The 26,674-nt window shown below is 43.8% G+C and overlaps 1 protein-coding gene across 2 annotated transcripts in view; it reads right to left on the bottom strand.

Annotated features, from left to right (window-relative positions):
- The window catches only part of CCDC27 (coiled-coil domain containing 27), a 426,770-nt gene that overhangs the window by 264,522 nt on the left and 135,574 nt on the right, over window positions 1–26,674 (bottom strand). For both annotated transcript variants that reach the window (XM_085608856.1, XM_085608854.1), the window contains exons 2-3: window positions 14,093–14,194; window positions 13,020–13,201 (exon numbers count right to left, since the gene is read on the bottom strand). In XM_085608856.1, the coding sequence (XP_085464982.1) occupies window positions 13,020–13,175 (156 nt within the window). In that variant the 5' untranslated portion in view covers window positions 13,176–13,201; window positions 14,093–14,194. The remainder of the gene's footprint in view (window positions 1–13,019; window positions 13,202–14,092; window positions 14,195–26,674) is intronic.

Raw genomic sequence — 26,674 nt, 5'->3', positions numbered from 1 at the left:
CCTGCATACCCACTATTCCTTCCTGTCAGTCAACTGCACTGTGAGGTAGTGTGTTTGTGGTGGCAAACTGTCTGACAGTGTTTATTTGGCTTTGTGCCACTGCCTTGCTCTATTTGTTGGTAGGTTTGTACATGTCATGATATAGTTCCAAGTCACTTTTAGATGGCAGGTATTGTGTTTGTCTGACTAGCATACACATCTTGGGATGATTATCTATTGGTTACTGTGGCTTTGCTAACGGTTCATGGTATCACTGTCCCCTTGCCACACAATATTGAGTATGTTGGTTGTGTACTCACCAGGCTCTGGTATGTCTGCTAGACCATGGACGCTCTCTGGTGGTAGGATGTCCCGCACCTTCTCCTCCCAGGTCCTGAAGTAGACTGGTTTGGCAGGAGGGCCACCGCCAGTGCACTGACTCAAGGCGTGATCTTTCTCGATGAGTTTCTTGACCCTCCTGCGCACGTCATACCACCTGTTCTGGATATCGTCCTTTGTGCGCCTTGTTGGTGCTTGTGCGTTCACCTTGTCCACAATCCTCGCCCACATCTTGGTTTTCTGTGATATGGGGGTCCTTTGGACCAATGTACCAAACAAATGTGGCTGTACTCTGATGATCTCGTCTACCAGCACTTCCAACTCATCATCTGTGAACTTTGGATTCTTCTTTGGGGGCATGGTGATGGGTGGTGGTGGTGAGTGATGTGTGTGTGAGGGAGCAAGTGAGGGTGGGTTAGTGTTGGTTTTCCTAGCTGTATGTGTGTGTGCTTTTGGTGAGGTGCTAATGGTGTGTGAGTTGTGTGATGGGTGAGTTGTGAGGGTGTCTGTGGTTGCTGTGTGATGGTGTTTGCTGCTGGCTGTTGTCTCCTATTTGCAAAGGATCATGGTAGTGATTGATGTCCTTTATATAGGTGGAGTTGTGGGTGTGTCTTTGTCCCAGGTTTTTTAAAAAATATTTATTGGCTTTGTCATTGCTTGTTTGGTCCTTTTTTTGTCTTTTTTCCTTTGGGTTTTCTAGGCATGAAGGAGACGTTCTTCTGACCGAGACGGACACTGATGTTGGCTCGTGCGGGCATCTCCGGGTCTTTCACGCTGACTTTCTTTTGTGTTTCATACACCTCGGTCGTGAAAATCTCTATTGCTTGGGCTCCCTGTTTTCTGTGTGTGTCGGTCGTATGGCTTGTATTCCATGCGTGTCGTATGTAATTCACATGCGTTGCATCGTACTGCACGGGTCATGCGGCACCGGTCCGTGTCGGTCGGTCTCCGGTCCGGGTTCGTGTCGGTCGGTACGTTTTGCGGCCGGAATCGGAATCGACCCCCTATGTGTAAAAATTGAATGATCGAAGTAGTGTTATTAACAAAATTTACTTTTGGCCACTTGGACATGCAACCAATCAAAATAATGGCAAATTTAGAACCTTTTCCCAAAACCTTTATGGGACCTGCAGTGGGCAAGGCAAATTTTGTCAAAGGAACCCTTGATGTATCCACAGACTTAACTGGAGATGGTTCGGTCACATGAGTCTTATCGCTCATAATACAAGGAACACAATCACTTAAGTATTCTACAGCAGGGGCGGCTGGTCCATAGGGGCGCCGGGGCAAATCAACACAAAAGAAACTGCTCATTGCAGTTCAGGCTCGGGCGGCAAGAATGTAAGCAGATGAATTGACAGCTTTGACAATTCGTCTGTTTACATTTCTGGCCTGTGCTGGCAGCTACTTCACAGGTGAAAGTGCGCATGTCATTACGCACAGCGCACACAGCCGAGAGCACTCAGAGCAGGAGTCCAGAAGATGGACTGCGCATCTGCGAGAAGAGCGATCTTTATTTCAGCTCTCCACGCCATTCACAATACATTAGGTATGCTCTATTCAGCAAGCAAAAATAAGCTGAACAAAACAAAGATTATTGTTTTTGTAAAACTATTTAGATGTTTTTCCAGGCGTGTGTGGATCCCTGTTGCTGGACGATCCACACAATGTTGACATATAGTACTCAAAAGGGCATCAGTCACTGTTGAAGGGCTTTGTAAAATTGACTGTTAAGTGTGTGGATCACTGTTGGTCAATGCAGCAGGATGACTGTTGCTTGGTAACAAATATGATCCGCTTAGTTGTGTGGATCACTGTGAAAAGATTCCAAGACAAAATGACCTGTTTATTCCTGTAGACAATGCCGGACACCCAATCAAAAATGTCGTGCAAAGAAATGAAATAGATCAGGCACTAAGCCTAAACCAAAGTGGAGTGGCTGATGTGATGAGATGTGCTGTTAAGATATACGCGTCACACTAGGCCTGCCTCCAAAGATAATGCAACCCACAGTGCAAACAACACACATAGAACTGTGGCTACCTTTAATCTTGAAAAACATCCACAACTGGGCAAGGAATGCACAATCCTCATAAGATACGAGGATTTGTCCATCATGGACTGTCACGGAGGAGCAAGCCTGCACAATGACGGTGGTGCAACAGAAACAGGAAACTGGTGGTGAGAGGAATCCAGAACCCACTTGTTGTCACTAAAATTTAGAAGAGACGGCACACTGAAAGCTGAAAACTGATTTATTCCTAAAGTTGCATATAAGTCACTATCAACATATCAGTTTGCGATCATTGCCAACTCCTCTCCAACAGAATCCTCCCTTCCCAATCATCCACATTCTACACCACACTCCAGCATTCCACCCAAGATTAGAATCCCAACACACATGTCTCTGTAGAGTCTCGTGGCAGAAAAGGGTATGAACACAGGAAGGTGGTGGTTGCTGGATTATGCTGAAGAGAGAGTTGGATGTGGCTGGCTTTGGGGAACGTGTAAAGAATACAGTGAATGGTGGCTTGGAGGCAGATATAGGTGGCGCTTTTGAGGTTGAAGTGGAAGAGACGACAGGAAGCCCTGGAGGCATTGGTACACAGGGGAAAGGAGAGACCAGATGTAGAATGGGACTTCCTGGGTAAGTGCGACATAGGTTTTAGTATTATGGTGAGGGTAAAGTCTTACTGCTCTGTTTTTACAAATTGTGTTGTTGTACCTTGTTATCATTTTGAAACCTTTGCATTTTGTTTTGTTTCTTAATGTCTACAAGGAGCAAGAGTGTGTGTAGTGGTAGCAGCTTACTAGCTTATTAGATCATGTTCTTCAAATATATTCTAATTCTGTTGTATAATACTTATTGTAATGGGTTTGTGTTTAAACTGTTCTGTAGCTGGTGTTGGTACATTAGTGTTGTCAGCTGTTTTCTGGTGGTGCTGGGGCTGTTATAAAGGAACATATTTACCCACATTTGTGCGTGTGTTAGTTCCTTCACTTATTCTCCCAAAAGGTGTGCATAACTACTCCCACCTGGACATTGAGAACAGGTGCACAATCTTTAGTTATCTCTTGCACAGACTTTGGCAATGCCATTCTAGCAGTTGCACCTCAATTTTCACTTGGCTATCTCATGACGATTCTGTATTCCACAGCCAAGCTCCTATACTACACAAGAAAATGTGCAGTACCCGAGAAACCTACCCCAGCTACCCATCAAAGCTAAGAACAAATTCAACATCTGCTGCCTTAGATATGAATCGAATCCCTTTAACACAGGGAAGGACAAGAAGGTTTAAAAATAAAAACTCTCCATGTATGGGAAGCTAGGATTTAAGGCCAAATCATCACAGCACCGACCATTCAGATCTGTCTGTCACTGGACTTAAGAACTCTATATTTATTCAGGAAACAGCTAAAATCAATTTCTTCTTGAAATTCCCTATAGATCCTGATCCAATTTTGCCATGTTTGACGCTCTGTTTTTCTACTGTTTGCTATTACTTGTAATCAACTATTCATTTGTTGTAGAATGCACAATTACCTTGCGGGGCAGTAACATTATATAAAAGATTATTATCATTAAAAAAGTTGGTGGCTGAAGCTGTTCACTAGGGCACTGTAAAGAATTGTATCTGACCTAGTTGACTAGTGCACTCCTTCAAATACCACATCTTTTACTCCAACGGACAATAGCATATACCAACACACAAGGAATGGACTTTAGAGAGGTTGGTGCCTGTGAATGCTGATACAGCGAAGGCAGAGTCAAAGCCCTGTCAACTAATATTGCTGGGTAAGAGACAGTCCTCTGCCAGGCAATTTTCAAATATTACTGACTGTGACTGGTCCTTTCAACCTTTTGGAGGCATCAGCATCTCCTGAGATCTTCTATTTAACCCACTTCATAAATGGCCTAACTTGATTACATATAAGAAGAGTCTATAAAATCTCTCAGTGTGAACCAATTGACAATTGTTCCCCACATCGCAACCGTAGGTTGCTCTATTCACACATTACTTCTCAGTCTTACTTTGAAAAACAAGCTTACCCCTGAGGAACTAAGTTGGAAGACCAAGAATGTGATGGATTGATGCTTGATGGATGGATGGTCTCATGTTCCCCACAGTGAAGCTGTGACACTGCAGGTCTGTTGAACCCTGCTGTGACATCAGAACCCATTTGTTACATAGCTTCAGCTTACCGCAGGATTCTATTCTCTGTTGATGCAACACTAGTGATGGACAAGTCGCCAGCCCACTAGAATTCATCAGCTATCAACAATCTTCACTTGGTGATAAAAGTTCATATGGTCACCAAGAAACATCTCTTGTGAAAGCTGAGCAACTGTGTGCTTTTGGAATCTCAGGGGGCACCTATGAGGCAAGGAGAATGTCCTGCACACTATATAAGCATAATAAAGTGGTAGGTTTTTGTACATTGTAATAAGAAACACTACACCTTCTTCTGTTTTTCTGTCACTATAGTGGGATAAGTGTTGGGGTTTAGTTTTGGTGTTGGATTCGATGTTCACGCCCTACATTTAGTAAAGAAGGAAAGAAGTGAGCTGACTAGGGTTGTAATACATTAATGTTTAGCCTACTTGTCTCTCCCTCCTGATCTCCGAAATTAGTGATTAGTGTTCAGTTTATGCTTAGAGGTACAGCTACATTTATGTCTGGAATAGGGCTCGGGGTCAAAATTATTCTAATACAAGGGAAATCCATCTAAATGATTACCATTTCAAATGAGTGAGCTAAATTGCTAGCCAAATGTACCACAATCTGGTACACCACTATCATAGAGGCTAATTAATCTACATAACTCTAATTTTCTTAAGTATACCAAGGTGTTTAAGGGGCATAAATTGTTAGGATTGTCTTCTTGGAATGGAGGGTGAGAGTGGTCAGACCATGGAGTTAAATTATTTATGGAAATTCACATGTCTTCAGTAAATGCTTCTACACTTAGCATCATGAAGATCACCTTTATTGTGTGATTGCTTCTACATTTTGGGACTGAGTGTACCTGACAAGGGGGGCTGAACTGTGGTGCAGAAGTCTGACCACAGTTGGTTCATTTCCAAGGTAAATGTGCTCTGTTTGCACCAGTGCCATTAGGCATTTAAGGACAACTCACCGTACAGGTATTGCTGTTTTAGATTATTCAATACTGTATCAATGGAGCACTACTGGAGAACATACGTATCAGTCGACCAAGGCCATAAATTAAATGTCAACAGAATACTCGTTTGGGGAAATATTTCCAGTGGTATCAGAGACAGGGTGCTCCAAACATGAGGTGCTTTAGCATTTGTTGCAGAATATGCAGGAAAAGATTTGTAGATTAATTTGGGTGTGGATGTGGACCATGCACAAGCTTTAGATGCTCGTCAAACATCCTGGTTCAGCAGAGTGATGACTGTGCAGTGCAAGCAGACTTTACAATTTGAATAAAGCCCTTGCTTCCACAATGGGCATACAGTGAGGTATACAGGCATCTTGCAGACCTTTAACATTAATACCAGGAGTGGTCAAGCAACACAAGAGATGGGCTGTGTTGCTGGGAAATAGGACAGAGAAGCAGAACATTGTTTTCATTCGGTACTGATCATTATTGTTTTGTTGCAATAGAACATTTTTCTTTGGCTGCTCTAAGCACAGTAACAATGGTCTATATGAAAAGTTAGGCCACTACTATCAGTTTGTACTCCTCAGGGCAGCGACATGACGTAGGCGAAAAGAGTATTGCTCTTGGTAAAGCATTGCATTTCACATGCACTACTCACTGTCCATCATGTACTTCTGCCCCTGCCTCCCTGTGCCCTGTGTCGCCCTCTTACCACCACCATGTTGCTTTTACTCTCACTTGCTTCTTCCCTGCCCCGGTGTTGTTCCTACACTCTCATATACTTCTCCTCTCACACTCCGTATTCTTCTCTCCATCGTGTGCTTCTCCCAAACCCCAAGTGGCTCTCTTCTTCATTGCTGCTTTTCCCCTCCTCTCCCCACCGCTTCACCCACCTGCACCTCCACTGGCCACACCGCCTGCTCTACTTTATTTTTTATTTTGCAGTTTCATGCAAAAAATAATCTTCATTTTTATATTTACAGATCCAAGTGGTGGTCTTACAACTCTTCCCAGTCCTACAAAATAACAGTCTAACACAACACTGTTCCAAATATCCATATGTGCAAGGATCCCATCATAACTAAAGACAGTTTTCTGAAGACTGAGAATGTTATCCCAGTGGAATGGTCTCCTATTTAATCCATTACTATCAACAGATAAAAATAAGTGATATACGTTTAACATTATTCCCCTCCAGCAAGGAGGCCCCATGGTTCAATTTGTGTGCCAACTCTCTTTAACCGGCATACTGAATCCCTGGGGTCCCTTGTTCTTTCCTTATTTGTATAAGTATATACCACATGTATGCTGACTCAGCATTATTTCAAAGTTTTTTTCTCCCTTGAGTCTGTATCTATTACAGATTCTTGAGGGCATCCAGGCCTCGATTGTCCATCAATATCTCAAACTTAGCCTACTTAAAACAAAGTTCTTACTTAGCACCACCAACAAAGTAACATTCCATTATAAACTGCTCTAGACTTGCTGAATATCCTTGAGTATTTACTACTACTCATTTAAAAAGAGCACAAAATCCTTTTGCTTCATATTTGATAAGAGGTTCAAACTCCGCCCTCATTTTAATCATTTGGCAAGAAATTCTATTATTGCCTAGTATAAAATCTTACATGCCAGAAACTTACTTCAAAATTAGTCTTTAGTCCTGTATCAATTCAACCATGGAAACTACTTACTCATGGGTGTTTTGAAAATACCCAATTTCCCTATAAAAGCATCCTAGTAGTAGCAGGAAGGCTGGCCTTGAGGATTACATGATGCTCTTGTTCTCCTCACTCTCCACTGGCTTCTGATTGAAGCTGAGAGAACGTACACAATGGATTGCCTGCTGCACAAAGCCCTTCAGCTCAACACTGTAAACAGTCTGGCTTGGAAATGGAATATCTTAGATTGTCTAGGTTCTTTTGTAAGATAAGAAACTATTTTATGGAACCACAAGTTTTATAAAGACCACAACATTTCAGCCATTCTCAAGGCATACTCCTAACATTTGCAATTCCCAAACTCCCTCTCTTAGGAGTGAACTTCAAGTATTCTGCTTTCAAGAAATACCTCAAATGCTTTCTTTTTCTTTGACATTTCCAAGTCTGACATATTACCTGCCTCCCTTACCTATTTCTGCTCTGTTATGACCTCACTATAGAGAACTTCTCTCAATTTTCATTTAGGAATCACTTTTGGATTTTCAGGCATTTCAGATATTGGTACGACCTTTGATCACTATTTATAATGTATATCAGCTCTAGGGATAATATTTGTTTTAATGTTTGTGTTCATGAAAAGTTCCCTCATTGTTTATCTGCATTAATTTGCATTTGTTTTCTGATGTAAATTGGTGACCGACCATATCCCCTCAGCCATGTCTATGCTTCCCAAAACTACAAATAAGCAAAATAAATAAGAGAAATAAAAAATGAAATCGCAGTCTTTTATGGGTTTAGTGAAGTTCTAGTCAAAATCTGTGGGACATTTTAGAGAAGTGCTTCCCAAACGTTTTAGAACCATGACCCAATTTTTAGAATGACAACCTTTTTTTGCGACCCACAGAGCATTAATGGATCTGAGGCGGGTGATTATTTTAATGTACCAAAGCATCATATGTTAATCACTGTAATTTACAGACAGCACATTTTCTATTGAAATAGCCACTTTGCACATGAAACACACAAAAGGTGATGGGAGGAATGCTTGCAATTTGTCTAACCACTGGCAATTGCTCGGGGTAGCATCCCAACTCATTGTTCTTTTACTGACCATGCCACTTTAGTTTGGACCCAACCATATACAAATCAGTCTTGACCCTGCTCCTCATGAGAACAGTTCAGCCCAAACTGCCAGGCCAGGTCGTCCCTGAACTGGAACACAAGCAACCCAGGACCGGCTCATCAGCCAGGTACAGCTTGGTTCAAGTGATACAGAGATCATGGCACACATAGTTTTACTGATAAAACTATATCACACAGAATGATTATGTGTGATAATTGGGTTTCAGTGAATATTTGTTACTTCTGCATCACCAAGTAGTGTCCTGATTTGACCTACTAAAATCTTTGTTTCCATTGCATGTCTAAATTAGAAATAAATGTGCTTCATTTTTATTTTCCTAACTGCTTAATGTGTACAATTCATGTACAGGTATTTACATTTTGTTGTGTGTTACAAAAATGACATCCTACAGCCTTTCCTGTTATACTTCCTGTACTCCAGCAAGATTTGTCACATAATTCCCTTTACTTTTCTTTCTCTGACTGTAAAGTGAGAGGAGTTTGTAAACACCAATCTGTATGATAGTAAAAAACATAAGCAGCAATTTGTCAGTAGCCTGACTTTTGACTTCTGTTTTTGAAGGGCACCAAATGTGACAAAATAAATAAATACAAAATATAAAGTCATCTTTCTTTATTGCTTGGACTTTCGTGACCCACTATAAATCGTCTCACAATCCGCCAGTGGATCGCAGCCCACAGCTTCCAGAAACGCTGTTTTAGAGCATTAGTAGAGCTGCTGCCCTTGCAACATTTTGCTACGGGCATAAAAACAGAGGTGGTTCTCAACAGATGTTAAAAAAGCTAAACAGAATGCTCTCAAGTTGAAACAGTTAAGCGGGGTCACGTTAGTTGTAAAAGACGACTCAAACTCTTCTGACCTGAGAGCTACGATTTTCCAAACAGTGTGCTGTTGTTTTTTAATACTACTACTAAAACAATCATCAATCAATTTATAGGACACCCTTTACAGGACAGATTGTATTACAGAGATAATGGGTATGGTATTGAAGTTATCAGTAGGTATTGTTATGACTGAAAATATATTGAAAACCTTTATTGTATACATTGCCTCGCTGACTAAAGTGAAAGTGCCAGATAGAGACTGGGTAAAATTAGACACTGATTATATAGATGATCTGTCTAGTCACAAGGAAAAGTTTGTAGTAGTGATTGATTACCTGTCTAATGCCCTCATTACAAGTGGCCAGAAAATGGGCTGCGTTTTCCCCACACCTGGAGTTGTGGAGACCAGAAGTACTAGTAACTCTGGGGAGGGGAAAATCTGATCCACTATAAATCGGACCCCGATGGGCCACTAAGAAATGATGAATTACTGGAGTAATCGGTTCTCCACAGACTTTCACAGGGAGATTCCAGCTATTTTCAGCAGCCACAATTTCTTGTGTGAATGTACGGCACCTATAATTATGATGGGGCCGGTAATTGAGGGACTAACTGCGAAAGACTTCTGTTTTTATGAGAGATGACCATGGCTAGTACGTGTGAAGTCCTAGAATACAGTTTGTTACTATATAGTGAACCAGAGACCTCGAACCTAGTTTCCATCATGTGAAAAATGTGGAAATTCTCCACATGCAGAAGCTTTAGTCAAGTTGTTGAGACCTTGCACAGACAATAATGTTACCTAGGGAAAAGCTGAGTATGGCATTTCTTTCACAGCTGCTGAAATGTAAGGTAGTAGCCTTCATCGACTAAAAAAACTTAAATTTATGAAAGTTTTTTGCTGTACATGGGGACAGTGTATAGTGGAGAGCCTAGAATATAAATCACGGGGGGTTACCTGCTCTCGCCTGTGAACGAAGGACACAGTACGATGATGGACAGACATTCCTCAATGTTGCAAGTTAGTTTAGGACAGAATGCAGGGCTATAGTGTAGCTTGATTTTTGAACCAATGGTTCCACAACTGGAAGAGAAAATAACAATAGAGCAGGGAAGAGAACTATGTGGTTTACAAACAGGACCAGAGGCAGTCTAGGACAACTTGTGAAAGAGAGCAGGTGCAGCATACGGAGAGCTGATAAGACAGGAGACCAGTATAAAGGATGGTTTCTGAATTCCCCAGATGGAATCCATATCCAAGGGCTTTCTATAGACCTGAGTATCTGGACTGACCCTATCTGGGCCGTCCTAGGTAGATGCACAGAGGAAGAAAATCCCTTCAGATCAGTTAAGTAAACATAACTCAAACCAAAGTAGTGAAAAACTAAACGTCATGTGTTTTTCTGAATTATTTGTTGCGGTGTTTGTTGTAGAAGGTTCTAAGAATGTCAGAGAATGGTAGTTCCTAAGGGTCACTAACTTCTAATATTACAATGCACACATGTAAAACTCCACACACTGAGAAAATGCATAAACCAATCCCATAAATTTGAAGCAGATGCTTAAAAAATCTCCTTCCGGGGGTTCAAGGAGTGCAGTTGATTCTGTGATGTCACTCCATACTTCAGAATTAATTCAGATGCCAAGATTTGTACACAATGTACAACACAGTTTTAGAGTGAAATAAAAATTGAACTTAGAGTATTTTCATTATGGGATTATAGCAGCTCGATGTGCTCGAGAAAAGACTACAATGCAAAAGTAATTTCAATGATAAGAATGTAACTCTGTCAAAAATTATCTTTAGGATCAAAGAAGAGTGTTATCATGACCAAGAGAATTATGAGGATGCGAAACATTCCAAACATTGACTGGTAAAAGGGAGGAGTGGTGATTGGTGCATGAAGTTGCCATCTATCACTACCCCAAGGCTCTTGGCGGAGAGTGATTGAGTGGGTACTTGACCAAGATCACCAGGCCAGTAGAGGCTCTAAACGTTGGCCTTATTTTGCAGCCGGACTATCTCTGTCTTGTCAGTATTTAGTTTCAACTGATTAGCTGGCATCCAGGCAGCAATGACTCTCATGGTATTCTGAAAGTTTACTTGAGAATTAGGGGTGCTGTCCATATGAAAATGTAATTGAGAATGGCGATTCTTCAAGCATAATGTAATGAGAATCAAGATTTCAGTAGAGACACAGAGGCTAACATTGTGCATAAAGAACCTTTAATGCCACTCCTGCAGCACCTTTAAAGAGCTCACAACACATCAAACACTAGAACCAGAACACTCAAGTCCATAAACAATCCTCCCACTGAACATTCCTCCTCTTTTAATTGCTGCTTCTGAGGAGATAAGTACACCTTTTAATTCTTGCTATATTAAGGAGAGTAAGATTAGGTACTGTGTTGTATGTATGTATTGTTAATAATTTAGTTATGTAGAGCTAGCTTCTAATTTAAGGAAGCAAATGCTCTATTATGACCAAGTTATTGGGTTATGTCGCAGGGAAGGATTAGGAAAGTGACATCGTTATAACAAAAAAACAAGAAAATACGTTTTTACAAATGAATTTAAGTATCGGGTGTGTGAGTCTTTGATAGATTGTAGATCAGCTGTACTTTGTAGGGACACACTTCATGTGTACAATGATGTGAAAATTCAAATGATGCAGCTTTTTTATTACCGCACTTACCTGTGCTGCAGGAGTGGCATAAAGGTTATTTATGCATAATGGTAGCCTCCGGTTTTTAAATGAAATCATCTGCATAATTATACACGCAGTACCCAAAACTAGTTAGGGCCTCATTCAAATGTGTAATAAACAAATTAAACAAGTGACGCGGCAAAGAGGAGCCTTGTGGAACACCATATTCAAATCCAGTTGCCTTAGAGGTGAAGTTTCCAAGTTTCACTGACTGTGTTCAATTCTCTAAAATGGACTTTATCCACTCTCGAGATGTTCCATGCACCCCGCCTCTGATTAGCCACCCTGTCTCAGATTAGCCACCCCGTCTCAGATTAGCGGCTGCTCAGAATCCTATGATCAACTGTATCAAAGGCAGCAGACCAGAACTAAAAGAACCAGGGCAACGTTCCTTCCATGATTCTCTTATAGATGTAGTTTATCTAAAACTGCTGTTACCACAGATTCCATACTAGGTAAAGGAAGGCAGTTATCTGTAAATGTCTGCTTAGCCCTTGAGATACATTTCCTACAGTAATTTGGTCAGGAAAACACTGATATATTACTTACTGATTTGTATTTGGTCGAGAAGCTTACAACACGCCCCTTTGAGATATAGAATTAGTATTAATTCAAAATCCCATTTTAGGAGTTAAAAAAACTGATAGACTCCTAAAATAGGATTAGTACGTAGGAAAAAACATTTTAACGGTCACAAAAGCCAAATGGGAGTGTTCCAGACTGTCAAAAGGCCCCAGGTTTCTTGCAGGCATTTTAATTTCTAGAAATTGGTGAGAGGCATAAAGAAAAGTAGCCCGAAACGGTGTAATTTATTTTAGGGTAGTGCCTCGTGATTAGTGGCCTTGTGCAATTTTCTCTAACTGTGTGTTTGCAGTTCTGCTAATAAATAAAACTCAATATAGTTTGGAAAAATAATCTGTTTCATTGAATTTGGGTATCTTGTTCATAAATTGCACCAATTTAAATGCCTAGTGCTACAATGGGCAGATCTCTGATAATTTATCTGTAGATAGTCACTAATCTCCCAGACATGGTGATCTTGTATGCTCAGAGTTGTATAGGTTGGCTTTAAGTATTGCCTAACCAATCCCAGAATACAAAAGGGAAAAGCATACGTATTACACACTGATAAATTGTATATAAATAACTAAAAGCCAATAGCGTAGCAATGAGATAGTTCTCTTTTCCCACCCTGCACACAATTATTTGGAAGAATAACAGGAAGCATTACCTGTTGCTCAGAGGATGATCCAGGGGCGGATTTACTGAAGTTCGCCCTTCTAGGATCATTGCATGGAACTTTCCAGACCGCTGTCTTTGGCCTACGAATTCCTAAGAGTTTAAACTCTTCGCACCCATTCATCTTCAGTCCACTCTGGTCTTTCATCTTGTCTTGGAAGTCTGCCACCAGCTCTGCATATGATGTGAAAAAAGATGTTTTGTTACACTTTGATCTCTTTTATCAAAAGAGAAACAATCCACAGTACTAGATAATATTTCCTACCAGCTAACACATTCTCCTGCCTAATACTCTAATGAGTAATATTCCTCACGTGTGAACATGCTCGACTAGTTAAGCCATACTAATTAATGTTCTCCTATTTAACATAGTCACATAATTTACTGGGTGACATGCTTCCTGGTTAACATATACTGCTACGTATTTAGCCCTATTAGCCAAAAAGCCCTGCTGCTCAATACTGTGTTGGTTAATAAGCCAAAACAGTCAACATGTCTTAATCCCTTATGAACTCTATGGATTAGCATGTGCTACTGTGTCCATCTCCACTAGTATTTATATGGCCTTAGAGTTCATGATCATCCAGGTAAAATGAACTAGTAGTGAACATTCCTCAATATTTAAAATATTCTACTATTTTGTCTTTTAGTACTAGCTAACAAGTGATGTTATAAATAACCCACTTGTTAAGAAAACCTACCATTTAATATAGTTTACTAGTTTCGCACCTTACTGGTTAACAAAACATAACCTTCTAGTTAACACATCCTATTATATTTCAAACCGCAGACTCATCAATCACTTTATTTTGATGAAAGTATACTGTGTGTTCTGTAACTGAACATATGCAAGTTCTTCTGGAATATTTGCTGATTTGCAACCTGTTTACTGGGAGGTCTGTTTGTAACAATTCAGAATTTTTTCTTAGTAATGATTTACATTCCTTAGTATCTTTTTGGGCAGATTGTATTACAGTGATGAGTTATTTCATAGTGTTCGGGTGCATCCCAGCTAGGTTTACAAAGCATACATACATATACATGCATACATATGGAAATACATACACATTTCGTATTTTATTTTGCCACAAATCTCTTGCCATCCAATCAAATACGATTCCATGTATCGTCCTGTCACTTGATCAAAAAGATTTTTACCGGACAATGCTGTAAAAAAATGAAAATGTCGATGAATTTGTGAAAGTAAAACTGTAAACGTTATGAAGAATGTTTTTCTCATGAAACTGTACAATGCGAAAGAAGATGGGGAACTGTAAGTGCACTATACTGCAGAGGCTACACCCCACAAACACAAAAGCCAGAAACTGACCTCTTGGCAAATAGGCAGACTTCCAAGGAGATGGTGCATATAGTTTCAAAAGTAGTGTAATGCATTACACTATATTTTTGAAGAAAGTCACATTAATTCTCAAATGTCATAAACTATCAACATGCACTAAAGTGATAGGATGCTGAAAATATGTACTTGCATTGCATCTTAAGATTGATTTTTTAATGAACTAGAACATTTCTGTCTTTCACTCTTTAATATATGCATAATATTCACCTGTGGAAGTGAGTTCTAGGAATCGATTCATAAAAGCATTTATGAGTATAGGAAGCAGTATTACACTAGTACTCCTTTACATACCTTTGTGAATTGGGCCAAAAACATATGACTCCCTCTTAGTAAAAGTGCAAGAAGGGCACAGTACCTTCTATTCATACTAATTGTGTATGAACATTCCCTGAGTACTCACGTTTTATTACCTTCCTAGGTATTTGGAGCATAGTCACAGAGGCATGTAAAAGTATAAAAGAGTACAATAGGAGGACTGCTTTACGTAGAGCATTTGGTAATAGGTCCTGCAGACTTTGAGCACTAATTTCAAAAGTGCTTGTCCACCAAGTGCTGACTAATACATCCCATGAATTGTGAGGTGAAAGAGTAGTGAGAAATTGTCCCCATGAAAGACTTCACGTGTTGTCATCCAAACCAATAATGACTGTAGCCCCACTGACCATGTAGACTTTTGTGACTGAAATTTAACAAACTTCTCAGGATTTGTGTGAATTCAGAAGCTTTTGTAAGGCACATTCCCATTTGAGCTATGATTGGAGATTTGCCCCAGGCAACAGCAGCCGTAAATCTGTATCTACTGAGAAAATGAAAAGGGAATATCCCCAAAATTGCATTTTGACTTGGTGGGTGATTTCCTCCTGAACAAATATGCAAAAGTGGAGTTCATAATGTAATGTCTAGAGAACTTGCAATAAAAATACAGCTTCCCCAGATTACTCCTGGGAATTCTGTGAATTCAGAAATTTATTTTAGACGAAGGTTAAAGTCTACAAGAGGAAATTTATGACTGATTTTCATAAATGCGACTGAATGTAAATGATCTATTGCAGCCCTGTTCTCAGACAGAGTGCTAACATTTTTAATCCAATTTAATGGCAAATGACCCACATTTGATGTTTTTATCCACTCGCTCCTGGTGCTGTAGGAGGTACTTAAAATAGCCTTACTGAAGTTCTTGTCATGTACGTTCTGCTTTAGACGGAGTCTCAAAGAAATCTGATGGTTTTGGATTTACAATCACAATTTTCATTACCTTCCTCGTATAAGGCTAAGTATACTTTACTTAGTTCCTCTCTTTCCCAATATTTACGCTCTTTACCGGCTACTTCCACTCCCTCACATAAATGTTCCACTATTTTTCCTTTATTATCATCTTCCCCATCTGCCTCTTCTTTATATAAATTATTGTTTTTCACTTCAATTAGAGATAAGGGGAAAGCTGAATTGGCTTGGGAAAAAGATTTAGATGAATGTTGGCCTATTTCCCTTTGGGATAAAATATGGCTAAAGATTCATAAGACGTCAAGGGCTGCTAATACCTCTCAAACCTTATATTTCATTTATAAACGTACTTTATTTACTCCGGTGAAGTTGGCTTCTATTTCTCATGATTCTTCTGCCGCCTGCTGGTCCTGTTCCTGTGTACATGCTGACCTAAAGCACATGCTCTTTGATTGCCCACCCATCTCTCGCTTCTGGAGCTTGGTCTGGTCTCAAGTTAACAAAATCTTTCGAACCCAAATTTCTTTATCCCACACTAACATTTTCCTAGGTTCTTTATCACCGGCCTGGTCTTCTATATCTCCTAAATCCAAACTAATTGATTTATTATTGGCAATAGCTCTACATTTGATTACCTCTAATTGGAAACAAGCAGGTAAAGTCACGTTCAACACATGGTGGAATGCTGTTTGCTTTCACCATAGACTAGACACTAATTATGTCACTCCCATATCTCTTTCCATCAAAAGAGATCTTCTATGGCTCCCATTATCCTCCTACCTAACCTGTGTCGCATCCGCCAATAATACGCCTGTTCCCATTCCTGAAGAAGTTCGCAAACCCCCTTGATATACTCATCTCTTTTTGCTTCTCTCATATCTCCACTTAGGGTTACTCCTTTCGTTGTATTGTTTTAACTATAGTTAGTCTATATTTTATACATTCTAATTTTATATGCTTATATGTTTTTGAATTCAGGAATTATGTCTGATTTTGATGATGTATTACTTTTTACTTTCTGCCTCCCTTGATCCTCTTTTTCTCCCTGATCCCCCTCCCCATTTTCCCTTTTTCCTTCCTTCCTTTTTATAGATTGTTATTGATGACGATTGTATTCTTATAATGTTTAAATCTCATCTTCCTTGTGAAGACTTCTTATGTTTATTAAATTTATTTCTTCAATAAAAATGTAAACTTAAAAAAAGAAATCTGATGGGAATTTTTCCTGGATTTATTGAGTAACCCAGACAAATCTAGTAAAATGAAACTACTGATGAGAAAAAAGCATCCGATATCAAAAAGTTTAATAATGTGCAATCTTATTGGACAAATTGGAAAAACACACATTGGGCAACTTTTTTAAATGTCAGGGCAATGGTTTGAGTGAAGATTAAGGTTAGGGTTTCATTAATGATCATGATAAAATTTGGATAAGGTTGCGGTTAAGTTAGGAGTAGTGTTAAGGTTGCAGTTAGGAAGAGTGTTTGGGTAAAATAAGGGTTATCTTGGGGTTAGGCCTGGGCTAGGAGATTACTTTTAACACCATAAAGTGGACACTATCACTCCAAATCTAACCAAAATTACTACTATTGCTAATTCTCATTGAAATCGTTCCAGTACATGCCAGTCACTTCTGCCTCTCTCTTTTACCATTAGTAAAATACTACTGTTTCATACCTTCTTCCCTTAGACACAGGGTGGCTTGTAAATTAACAGAACTGCAGGAGATTGTGTCATTTAATGTCTTTATGTATAGAAGAAGTGGATTGACCCTCCCATCTCTACATAGTTTAGGTAGCTTGAATCCTTGGTATATTGTTGGCTGTCTGAAGAGCTTCCGCTGAACTTTGAAAAGAAATACTGCCTCCTATCCTGCTGTTTGGTATATGTTGCTTATGGCTGAGCTTTACAATAACCTATAATATCCATGATGGCATCTATGGTATAATAATCAATCACCTAACCAGTGGCTGAAAAATCAATATTGATATTCACATAATCATCTTGGGCATACTGAAGTGCGATCTGAATAACAATGCCAGAAATGCAATTTTCTGAGGATCATATTTACCCAGTCCTGTGCCCCATGGTTTGACTTCAGTTTATTTCCATATATTAAGACAAGAGAATTATTTGAGTATTTTAAAATATATGAAGTACCTCATAATTTTACCTTTATGGCTAAGATTCTGTTGTTTCTATAGATGGGGAAATCCATCTGGTTAAATCCACATTTCCCTGAGAGTTTCTTTTCTTAAAGATGCTTAATTCATGTCATTCAACAATATAGTTACAGTGTCGCTTCCTCTCTCCTATAAGTAAGCCTTCATTATACCAGTAGGAAACCAGAACTAGGAATGCATATTGGCCGCATGTGATAGAACCATCCAAGGAGGATCTACACTCATAACATTTAGGTAGATTTGTAGTGTCCTTAAAATCCCTGGGCATGTAGGCCCTGAATAGCTGTGGCAAAGTATTCTAGGAGTGAGGACCATAATATTGACAATAAGTCAGGCCTCTAATGTAATCTGTGATTTTTTCCATTCCCTAATTTATACCATTCACATTTTTTGTCACCAATGCTGTCTCCTACTTCACCAGGAGAATGTGCGAAGTGTATAACAGCATTATACTGACCAATGAAAAAGCTTTATATCAGGCTCCTCAGAACACCTAAAGAGTGTGGCCTAGTATGATCAGTGCTTACTTTGAGCAGGTGGTTGCCGGTGGGGGCACCGGCACTTATTTTTCCATATGAAAAATTTACTGAGTGCAAGAGAGGGAAAAACAGACAGATCAGAAAGACAGAGGAAGACAAAGACAGCAAAACCATCACAAACATAAAGCAGGAACCTGCCAGAAAAAGGAGCAGGGCATGTCCTTGGTATTGGACACGCCAATGTTTAATTGCTACAGCCGTAGTCTTCTGGGAAGAGCTTCTGGCACTGTTACTTATTCTTGCACAAATTAGGAACGAAGTAGGACGCTATCAGGATCAAGTAGTATCAGTAACCCCATGGGCTCTTCTATTGCCCCCAGTACTCATTTTCAATAATCAAATATTGGCGTGGTCCCTAACGGTGTGTGTGTTCCCATCCCGCTCCACCCTCCTCAACTCTTCTGATGTATTAGAATCAATGGTGTGCAATCAGTATAGAGAGGGATGCCACCAAACATTTTCTAGCTACTTCCAAACCCTGAGCAGGGTGATTTTCCTCTGCCAATTTTTCATTCATAATTTCTCATTGGTCATGGGTGTTGGAAACCGGGCAACCGGGTTAGCAGTCACCAGGTTCCCAGCACAGTGGTAGCTTGGCTCGAGCGGTTGGGGGTCAGGCACCGTGTTAAGCGTACGTCACACCCTCACAATAACCATGCGTTCATCCGTTCCAAAAACGACACTACACCGTAAAAATTATGGAAGACAAGATGAAAATATATATGTCTTTATCTTATTTTCTCTTAGTTGCAGGTTTCATAACATAAATACAATACAATAGGATTTTCCTTTAAAAGAGCAGGTCCAATAAACAATGCTACTTTGGAATTTCAATAAATAGGTTCAGGTCCTCCTTAAGCAAAGAATAAATAGATGTGCAATAAATACAGACGGCAAATAAATACAGTCAGACAATAAATACAGTGCAAGAATAAATTAGTGGAAGACAATAAATAAAGCACCCTCAAATAAATAAGGTAAAGCAATCAATGACAGTTGCAGATCAGATCACTTTCATGAGGTAACTTGGTCTTACTTTGCCCATATACAGCTTGTGGTCATTTGGGTGGCATGGGGGTGTCCCACCTAGATTGGTCAAGGCTGGGGCCTAAGCTGAGGCAGAACAAGGGTAACCTAAAGATCTGGCCCTCCAAACTACACAGCCCCTCACAGATGTCACTGCACCAGTCTTAGTTCACCCCTGGCACTCCCAGGCTGGTTCTAACACCCCTCTAGCCCCTAGAATGGGCTTTTAGGGCTCCACGGAGCCTCAGACGCCCCCTCTACCACTTACTGCCCTTTTTACGATGATCGGCTCCGCTCGGCACCGTGTCGACGCCGTGAGGCGGCTCCGGATCGATGTCGCTGGGCGGCCTCGACTCGATGTCGCTGGACGGTCTCGACTCGATGTCGCCTTCCGGCGTCGCAGGGACACGGTCTCCCCGCTTCCGGGTGTCTCCGGAGTGCGATCTGCACTCCCGACCTCCGGCGCGCTTCACCTCAGTTTCCGGCGACTCCGGTGGGCGGACTTCACTCCCCCGTCGACGCCTCACCTCGACCTCGGGTGAATCTCCACTCGACCTCCGGCGCCTCTCCACGACCTCCGTCGGCGCCCTCACCTCGACCTCGGGTGAATCTCCACTCGACCTCCGGCGCCTCTCCACGACCTCCGTCGGCGCCCTCACCTCGACCTCAGGTGAATCTCCACTCGACCTCCGGTGCCTCTCCACGACCTCCGTCGGCGCCCTCACTCGACCTCTGGCGGCTCCGGGTACGACGTCTGCTTTCTGTCAGCGCCGCTTCTCTACCTCAGGCCCCAGGACTCCAGGCTTCTCGACGTCAGGACTCCAGGAGGACACCACTGAACAGGTCAGGAACTTGCTGTTCTTCCTCTTTAAGGCCTGTTTCAAATGTTCAGTTCCTTAAGATGGTTCTTCTGGTCTTGGTCCCACACAGGGCTTTAGGCTGGGCTTGGTCAGTAGGGACTAGCATCAAGGGTGGGTTTCTGGACCCCACTCCAAGCACTGGTTTCCACCCCTGCTGCCTTACTCCGACCTCCTTCTATCTCTGTCCTCTCTCTTCTCCAGTCAGTTGCCAACTGCCACTCTGAGATGGCCTCCCAACATTCTAAACTGCCTCCCACTGTCACAGGGTTCTAGAATGTTACAGAAGTTTCTAGAAACCTCCAGTGGGTTCTGGTGATGTCACAGGTGACAATGGGTGGCCACCATTTTGTGTCTCAGGCCCTCAGACAGAAGTTCCAGGGGTAGGGAAAATGGCTCCCTGACCCTGCATCAACACTAAAAAGTCTGGTGGTTCCCAAAAAGGAAAGATTATAACAGGGTTTGAGGCAGAAGTGGGACAAAATAAATAATGATGAGGAGGGACCACCCAAAGGGCTGACAGGTCTAACACACATCCCCCCCAGCTGAAAGTGGGGAGAGCTACCCAACCCCTTGGGAGTTCTCATCACTAAGGCGGAAATACCTTGAGAGACCGTCTGCATTGGCGTGGTCCACTCCAGGCCGATGTTCCACCTGAAAGTCCATTCCCTGTAGGGAGATAGACCACCTTAGCAACTTGGGATTCTCCCCCTTCATCTGCATCAGCCACCGAAGGGGTCTGTGGTCGGTCTGAACTAGGAAGTGCGAGCCAAACAGGTATGGCCGCAACTTCTTCAGAGCCCATACCACTGCAAAGGCTTCACGCTCTATTGCACTCCACTTCTGTTCCCTGGGAAGTAGTCTCCGGGATAGGAAGACCACAGGTTGATCCAGACCCTCTTCATTGAGTTGCGATAACACTGCCCCAATGCCATGTTCCGATGCATCCGTCTGGACAATGAACTCCTTGGAAAAGTCTGGGGCCCTTAAGACCGGGGCCTCGCACATGGCTTGCTTCAGTTTCACAAAGGCCTGCTGACAAGCCTCCGTCCAGACTACCCGTCGAGGTTGCTTCTTGGACGTAAGCTCCGTGAGGGGGGCCACAATGGTACCATACCCCTTCACGAAGCGGTGGTAATATCCGGTGAGGCCCAGAAAGGCTCGGACCTCAGTCTGAGTCTTGGGGGGTTCCCAGGCCATGATAGCCTCGATTTTCACCTGGAGGGGTTGCACCGCTCCCCTACCCACCAAGTGTCCAAGGTACACTACCGACCCCTGCCCAACCTGGCATTTACTGGCCTTGATCGTTAAACCAGCGTGTTTCAGGGCCTGGAGAACAGCTTGCAGGTGACGCAAGTGATCCTCCCAGCTGTTACTGAAGACGGCAATGTCGTCCAGATAAGCAGCAGAGAAACTCTCCATTCCAGTGAGGATCTGGTTCACCAGACGCTGAAACGTGGCAGGTGCGTTCTTGAGCCCAAAGGGCATCACGCAGAACTGGTAGTGGCCCTTGGGCGTGGAGAAGGCTGACCTTTCCTTAGCTCCATCAGTCAGAGAGATCTGCCAGTACCCGGAAGTAAGGTCAAAGGTACTCAGATATTGGGCAGCTCCCAGCCGGTCAATCAGTTCATCCGCCCTCGGGATCGGATGAGCATCAGTCTTGGTTACTGAATTCAGTCCCCGGTAGTCCACACAGAACCTCAGTTCCGGTTGGGCACCCGGTGGTACAGCTTTTGGTACTAATACCACCGGACTGGACCAGGGGCTGCTAGAAGGTTCAATCACTCCTAGCTCCAGCATCTTAGTGACTTCACTGTGAATGCTGGCCTTCACCTTGTCTGTCATCCGGTAGATCTTTGACTTCACAGGTGGGCTGTCTCCTGTGTCCACGTCATGGACGCACAGGTGAGTCCTACCCGGAACAAGGGAGAACAACGAAGAGTACTGCCCCAGGACCTGGCGGCAGTCCTCCTGCTGTTCAGGAGTTAGGGATGGGGAGAGAATCACTCCCTCCACCAACCCATCCTTCTCTTGAGACGCAAATAAGTCGGGGAGAGGCTCGCTTTCCGCGTCCTCTGCTCCGTCAGTCACCATCAGCAAGATGACTTCGGGCCTCTCATGGTGGGGTTTGAGGCGGTTGGCATGCAGCACCCGTAGGGGCTGGCGAGGGGTCTTCAGATCCACCAAGTAGGTAGCCTTACCCTTCTTCTCCAACACCTCAAATGGTCCTGACCAGCGATCCTGGAGGGCGCTAAGCTCTCCTGGTTCGATCACCCACAACTTCTGGCCAGGCTCCAATTCCACCGGGTGAGCATTGTGGTCATACCACGCCTTCATTACTGCTTGGCTGGCTTCCAAGTTGTCAGAAGCTTGCTTCCACAACTTAGCCATTTGGCTCCGGAAGGCCAGCATGTAGCTCACCACATCCTGGGGAAGCTTTCTGGGAGTTCTTTCCCATCCGTCTCTCACCAGGCTAAGAGGTCCACGCACAGGGTGCCCATACAAAAGCTCGAAGGGGCTGAAGCCCACTCCCTTTTGTGGCACTTCCCTGTAAGAAAACAATAGACAGGGTAGGAGGACGTCCCATTTCCTCCGCAGGCTTTCAGGCAGACTTCTGATCATGCCTTTCAAGGTTTTATTGAACCTCTCTACCAGACCATTGGTCTGGGGGTGGTAAGGAGTGGTGAACCGGTAGGTCACTCCACACTCCTTCCACATCGCCCGCATATATGCTGACATGAAGTTGGTCCCCCTGTCGAACACAACTTCCTTGGGAAAACCCACTCGGGTAAAGATTCCCATCAGGGCCCTAGCCACAACAGGTGCAGTAATGGTCCTCAGAGGTATAGCCTCTGGGTACCGTGTGGCATGATCCACCAGAGCCAGGATAAACCTGTGACCAGCTGTAGTAGGCGGATCTAACGGACCCACAATGTCGATGCCCACCCTTTCAAAGGGGGTGCTAACGACAGGAAGTGGTTCCAGGGGAGCTTTCAGCTTCACCCCTGTTTTCCCACTGGCTTGACAAGACACGCACGTCCGGCAGTAGGTGTCGGACGACACTTTCATTTGAGGCCAATAAAAGTGCGAGACAAGACGGGCAAAGGTCTTGTCTTGCCCCAGGTGTCCTGCCAAGGGGATTTCATGAGCCAATTCCAGGAGAAAGGCGCGGTAACGTTGAGGGACAACCAAGGCCCGTGACGATCCATGCATGGGTGCCTTGGGTTCACTGTAGAAGAGGCCATCCTCCCAGTAAATGTTGTAGTTCCCCTCAACGTTCCCTGCTGCCTGGGCTTCGGCCTGTCGCCTCAGTCCCTCAAGGGTAGGACACTCCTTCTGGCCCTTGCAGAATTCCTCCCTGGTCGGCCCTCCCTCCACGTGCCACTCAGCCGGGATGGGTAGGTTCTCCAGTTCGGTAACATCCCCCTCCGTGGACTCCTGGTCCACCACCTCCGGTGGCCTATCCGTCACACGGGGCTCGGATGCCGAGGCAGGCTCCTCCTGCCCTCGGTTATTCCCTTGGTCGGCAGCCGGCGGTGCCTTTGTTCCAGGCTCCCGCCTAAACGAACTCCCCCTCCGGGTAGTCGCAGACCCTGTGCTGACACAGGCCCAGTCAGGTGTACCCAGCATCTCAGCATGAGTCCGGTATTCCACCTCCTTCCAAGCATTATGCTCCATGTCATTCCCCAGCAGACAATCGACTGGCACGGCAGGGCTTACGGCAACTCGAAGCAACCCTGCAACCCCTTCCCATTCAAATGGAACCTCGGCCACCGGATAGTGGCCCATTCTGCCGTCAGCCATCGCGGCAGGGTGGAGCACATCGGGAAACACCTGCTCTGGAGACACCAGTTGGCTACGTACCATAGTCATACTGGCTCCTGTGTCTCTCAGAGCCTCCCCTCTTTGGCCGTTGATGGTGACCCACTGCCCATACTTTGTGGTATTTGCGGGCACCTGGATCTTAGGAACCATCTCCCGTTCTCCCAGGGACACTAAAGTGACACCCGCCCACTCCCTTCCCTTATCTAAAGGCATCTCCTCCCCGAGCACTACACTAGCTACTCCGGGGGCCTTTCCTCCGATGGGAGGGGGTGGTCTTTTCGGGCACTTCACATCTCCCTTATAGTGTCCGACACCACTGCACTCGTAGCAATGGACAACCCTTGGCTGCTGACTCTGGCCAGGATTAGGGTTTCTGGGTGGGTTAGCCCTAGGGGTGAATCCCGTTCCCTTCCCTTGGAAACTATTTTGGGGGCCTTTAGAGAACTCCGTTTTCTTTTCCCCTCCCTCTTTCTTCTGGGGGGCGCCCTGTCCGGTCTTTTGAGAGTCCCCTCCAGTCCCCCTTGTGGACACCCGGGTACTAGCCCAAATGTCCGCCTCCTCAGCAAGCTTCCGGGGATTGGTCAGCTTGCTATCCACCAGGTGTTGACGTAGTTCTGGGAAACATTTTTCGAGCAGGTGTTCCTTCAACATCAAATCAAACAACCCCTCGTAGTCCCTCACCTCACTGCCCTGTATCCAACCCTCTAATGCCTTCTTTGCATAGTCCAGGAAATCCACCCAATTCTGTGTGCCCAGTTTGTGGCTACCCCGGAACTTCTGTCTATACTTCTCGGGTGTTAGTCCAAACTTCCTCACGAGCGCCACTTTCATGGTGGGGTAGTGGGTCTGCTCATCCTGCTCTAGGGCCAATAATGTATCCCTGCCAGCTGGAGGCATGTATTTGTACAATCCCCCTCCCCAATATTTCTCTGGAACCCCATGGACTCTTAAAGAGACCTCATAGGCCGCTAGCCACTTGGCGATATCATCTCCCGCACTATAGCTGGCTACTATGTCTTTTGGCAGATAGGGTTTGGGTTCCCTGGTGATTTCTCTCTCTTCGCTGCCACCATTAGGAACAGTGTGTGCCCCGACCCGTAGGATCTGGAGATCTATCTCCCTGAGCTTCAACTCGTGAGCCATCCTCCGTTCCTCCTTTTCTTTCTCCAGCTTCGCCAACTCCCATGTGAGCTGTCTTTTCTCCCTCCGGTCAGTTAATACTGCTTCTGATAAGCCGCCACTAGAGACACTGCTGCCCTTCCTTGAAAGTGTTCTGGGCCCCTCTACTAGGTTCCCCACCTCAGGTTGGTACAAACCAGCCCCCTCGCTGTCAGGCTCTCCATCCCTATCCTCCTTCTCAACCTTACTTTCTCGTCGTGCCTCCCCCCAAGCCCTCAAGCTGGTCTGGAGCTCACCCTTCTTTGCACCTTGGGGACAAAACACCCCCTCTCGCTGACAAAACTCTCTGAGTTGGGCCACAGTGTAAGTTTCCACATCCTCCAACACAAACTCCATTTTGCCCATTCAGGATACAAGACAGTTGCTTACAGAAGCTATGCGGGGGGGTACCTTTTGTAATACCTCCTCCCACCACCAGATGTAAATTTGGAAAAAACAAAACTCGAAATCAGGAAGTCCGTTGGAGAAAACTCCTGGTGTAGGCCTATGGACTACCCACAGTTATTGTCGAGTAGACGCAAGCACAGCTCTATCCCACCGCTGAACACCACTTTTATGTTGGAAACCGGGCAACCGGGTTAGCAGTCACCAGGTTCCCAGCACAGTGGTAGCTTGGCTCGAGCGGTTGGGGGTCAGGCACCGTGTTAAGCGTACGTCACACCCTCACAATAACCATGCGTTCATCCGTTCCAAAAACGACACTACACCGTAAAAATTATGGAAGACAAGATGAAAATATATATGTCTTTATCTTATTTTCTCTTAGTTGCAGGTTTCATAACATAAATACAATACAATAGGATTTTCCTTTAAAAGAGCAGGTCCAATAAACAATGCTACTTTGGAATTTCAATAAATAGGTTCAGGTCCTCCTTAAGCAAAGAATAAATAGATGTGCAATAAATACAGACGGCAAATAAATACAGTCAGATAATAAATACAGTGCAAGAATAAATTAGTGGAAGACAATAAATAAAGCACCCTCAAATAAATAAGGTAAAGCAATCAATGACAGTTGCAGATCAGATCACTTTCATGAGGTAACTTGGTCTTACTTTGCCCATATACAGCTTGTGGTCATTTGGGTGGCATGGGGGTGTCCCACCTAGATTGGTCAAGGCTGGGGCCTAAGCTGAGGCAGAACAAGGGTAACCTAAAGATCTGGCCCTCCAAACTACACAGCCCCTCACAGATGTCACTGCACCAGTCTTATTTCACCCCTGGCACTCCCAGGCTGGTTCTAACACCCCTCTAGCCCCTAGAATTGTCTTTTAGGGCTCCACGGGGCCTCAGACGCCCCCTCTACCACTTACTGCCCTTTTTACGATGATCGGCTCTGCTCGGCACCGTGTCGACGCCGTGAGGCAGCTCCGGATCGATGTCGCTGGGCGGCCTCGACTCGATGTCGCTGGACGGTCTCGACTCGATGTCGCTGGGCGGTCTCGACTCGATGT

Source organism: Triturus cristatus, chromosome 1_2 (assembly GCF_964204655.1).
Source record: "Triturus cristatus chromosome 1_2, aTriCri1.1, whole genome shotgun sequence".
NCBI lineage: Eukaryota > Metazoa > Chordata > Amphibia > Caudata > Salamandridae > Triturus > Triturus cristatus.
Note: the sequence above shows the minus strand (reverse complement) of the source record. Positions and strands in the feature narration are given on the sequence as shown.